The sequence below is a fragment of the Mus caroli genome, chromosome 3, assembly GCF_900094665.2.
Source record: "Mus caroli chromosome 3, CAROLI_EIJ_v1.1, whole genome shotgun sequence".
NCBI lineage: Eukaryota > Metazoa > Chordata > Mammalia > Rodentia > Muridae > Mus > Mus caroli.
The window spans coordinates 89,863,640-89,867,327 of record NC_034572.1 but is presented as its reverse complement, the minus strand read 5'-3'; the positions used below and the strand labels follow the sequence as shown (position 1 = coordinate 89,867,327).

Here is a 3,688-nt window from a genome sequence, read left to right as displayed (position 1 = left end):
CCCTGGGTTTAGTTTTGTTCTTTCATTTTTGTGGGGTAGGGAGTTGTTTGTTACAGGGTTTCATACTGTAGACCAGACTAGGCTTTGGGCGGGGGGGGGGGGGGGGGGTGCGAGACAGGGTTTCTCTGTGTAGCCCTGGCTGTCCTGGAACTCACTCTGTAGACCAGCCTCTGCCTCCCAAGTGCTGGATGGAACTAAAGGTGTGCGCCACCACCACCTTGTCTTGAACTCACAAAGATGTAGATCATCTCACTACCTGCCTCTGCCTCCTGTGCACAACTCCGCCTGGCTTCATATACGCATTCTTATTCTCAGTGTCTTGCTGTACTGAGTTATGAGCTCTCAGCTGGTCTTTCTCGTTGGGGCTCATTGGCTCTGTTCTTTAGCACACTGTCATCTTGTAGCGTCTGCTTAGTTTCTTTCCTTGTTCACATTATGATAGTTTAAATTGTTTTATAAAGATCTATTTATTATTATATGTAAGCACACTGTAGCTGACTTCAGACACTCCAGAAGAGGGGGTCAAGTCTCATTAGGGATGGTTGTGAGCCACCACATGGTTGCTGGGATTTGAACTCAGGACCCTCAGCAGTCAGTGCTCTTACCTGCTGAGCCACCTCACCAGCCCAATAGTTATAACTACACTCGTAATTTATTAGGATGTAAGCGTCTTGCAGTCAGAGATTACCTGCTACTTGATTTTGCTCTGCTCTAGTGCTGTGTATTTGGTCTCTGGAATGAGTAAGTGGTAATTAGCTGCTCACTTTTGTATCTGTTTTACTCCTGTACCATGCTTTGATTTTACTTAGTTACTTGTAGAATTACAGAATATTTTACTAGAACATGAGATTTATAGGCATTTCTAGATAAGCCATACAAAATGGTCACAAGCTCTTTTTCTTCCAAAGAGTGAAATCTACACTTCATAGCAAAGTCATAATGCTGTTAGTGAGGGTTGTGGTATTTGTTTAATATTCCCATTTTGCTTCAGACAACATTTACAGTGTCTATATGAAGTTAGACTTGGCTAAGAATGTATCCTAAACTGGGTAGCTGTGTTAACAGCTCGTGAGGGAAGGGAAGGTGTGTGCGGCAGCCAACACATACACACACTGTTTATAAACAGTTCACATTGACACAAAGATGCTTCTAGCTCTGCTCCTGCTTTACCACAGGGATGTAGATCTTGCACATTTATTTTGTAATGTTTCTAAGGGTGTGTCGATTCAGTATAAACAGAATATCTTGGCAGAACAGAAGTAAGTGATAATACACTTGAGTGGCTTCAGTATTACCCACTCATCCCTGTCCTCTGCTCCACACTAAATTGAATATAAGATGTCTAACTCAATCCTAATCACGATGCAGAAGCATCCTGCAAAGCTCTGGGATCCCAGGGGAGAGCTGAGGTCTCATGAAGGTTTCAGCACTCACCAGGAAAGGAACATGTGCTGGACTTTAAGGACACTTTGCAGAGAAGAGTGAAGAACTTTTGTCTGATGCCCCAGAGATGATGTAGCTTCTCTGAACCTTAGTTTCTCATGGAAGAGACATGTTGTAGACTATTCTGCACTGCAGCGCAGGGAGAAGAGTGGGCCTTTGTCCTGTGACCCACGCTACCGTCTCGCCAGCGAAAACGCACGCAGGCCACTCGGATCCTTCTGCAGTAAAGCTTTAATACATCTCGAGAGATAGATGATCAGCTTCAGGAGAGGAGACCCAGAGAGCAGAAAACCCTTCCCTTTTATAGGCTGCAAAGAATGGTTGGAAACGTGCACCACCCGGATTGGCTGCTCACTATCAGTCAGTTAACGCCACGAGAGAGGCAGGGCTCAGGTAATGGAAAGATACCCTGACGCCTGCACACACTTACGAGCAACGGATGTCAGCGCCATCTTGTAATGGCGACTGTGAGGGCAACTCCTCACAGTCCTGATCTTCCTGAGAAGGAGTATGGAGAATCTTTGCAAAATGAAGAATGTGGAACAGAGAGGTCCAGTGGTTAAGAATATTTGCTGTCCTTCCAAAGGACCTGGGTTCAGTTCCTAGCACCCATGCTGGGTGACTCACCACAATGGCTGTAATTCCAGTTTCTCATGTGCTCATATACATAAAATAAAATAAAAAGTTAAAAAAAAAAGCAGTTCAGCTAAGCTTTGTCTTAATTACAGACACCTCATTCACTCTCACAAATTTACATGGAACTGTTTCTGTCGGTCTGTGCTGAGTGTGTTAGGGTGATGGTGGGGAGATTTGGTTTATAGTCTGGTGGCACAAATCTATAATATTAACCACTCAGGAGAAGTTAAAGGACAACCTGAGCAACTTCTTGAAACTATCTCAATAAAAGTTTAGGCAAGAAATATTACACACTGAAAGACATGTGCTGGCACAGGCTAGTGCTCTCAGCATTTGGGAAGCTGAGGCAGAAGATCATGAGTTTGAGGCCATCATGGGCCTCATACATATGAGTTTAAGACATGGTTGCTCTACATAGTCACTCTCTTAAAACAAAAATAACTGCACACCAAGGCAACAAGAAAAGTGTCACAGAACAGTAAGAACTGTGGCATGGAAAGAAATTTCACTCAAAGGTTTTGGTTTTGTTTTGTTTTGGCTTTTAAGTGAGTTAGTTTAATTCAAAGTGGTACAGAATTCAGAGTACAATGAAGATGGAACAGTAGGCTCTGGTGGGATTCCAGACTGGGTTCACTTTAAATTCACCGGTTGAGGTAGGACTTGCTGAATACTGGAGACAATGAGCCATTGCATTAGTCACTTTATTCGTTTTTTTTTTTTTAACAAAAATTTATTACAATGTACAACAGGCTCCAAGATAACACTCCATTCTAGCTATTAGGTGGCAAAGATGTTATGACAGGGAATCCAGATGTTTGACAGGTTACAGGATAACACTTCATTCTAGCTGTAGTGGCAAAGATGTTATGGCAGGGAATCCAGATGTTTAAATAGGAATGGAAGAGGGGGTTCACCATCGCCCAAGATGTGGGGGACAGCTTTTTGCCAGATTTCTTAACTCCACCTGTGGCCAGGGGGCTCTTCCCCTCGACCTTGGCTTTTAGCTCCTCGAGTTTCTCCTGTTCCTCCTTTTGTTTCTGCCTGAAAGCCTTATCTTCCTCGTCCATCTCCTTGGCCTGCTTCTTGGGCTTAAAACAAAAATAATTGCACCTTATTAGAATAATTTCAATGGCTTCTTCTTGCCACCTTCCTGGTCTGACATGGTGCCTCCAGCCACTTCCTTCTAATCGTGATATAAATACTTTCTCCATTATTTCAGATAAAACAGGTGGAAAGAAGTTCTCCAAAGAATTTGAAGAAGCAAGTTCCAAGCTAGAGGAGTTTGTGAATGGATTAGATAAACAGGTGAAAAATGGGCCCTCACTAACAGAAGCATTAGAGAACGCTGGAATTTTCTATGAAGCACAGTACAAGGAAGTGAAAGTGGTCGCTAACGTAAGTAATTCTGGCTGTTTCATATTGAGTGCTTACTGTGTGTCAGATACTGCTGATACGGGTGACCAAAACTGAGGATAAGCATTTGGATCTGTAGGAGTATCCTCATCCAAGACATTATAGCTGGTAGATCAGATTAAAACGTGGATCTTGGGAGCCGGAGAGATGGCTCAGTGGTTAAGAGCACTGACTGCTCTTCCAGAGGTCCTGAGTT

General features: G+C 43.4%; 1 protein-coding gene across 3 annotated transcripts in view; it reads left to right on the top strand.

Moving 5' to 3' along the window:
• The window catches only part of Rprd2 (regulation of nuclear pre-mRNA domain containing 2), a 53,358-nt gene that overhangs the window by 32,218 nt on the left and 17,452 nt on the right, over window positions 1-3,688 (top strand). For all 3 annotated transcript variants that reach the window (XM_021157255.2, XM_021157254.2, XM_021157257.2), the window contains one exon: window positions 3,299-3,474. In XM_021157255.2, the coding sequence (XP_021012914.1) occupies window positions 3,299-3,474 (176 nt within the window). The remainder of the gene's footprint in view (window positions 1-3,298; window positions 3,475-3,688) is intronic.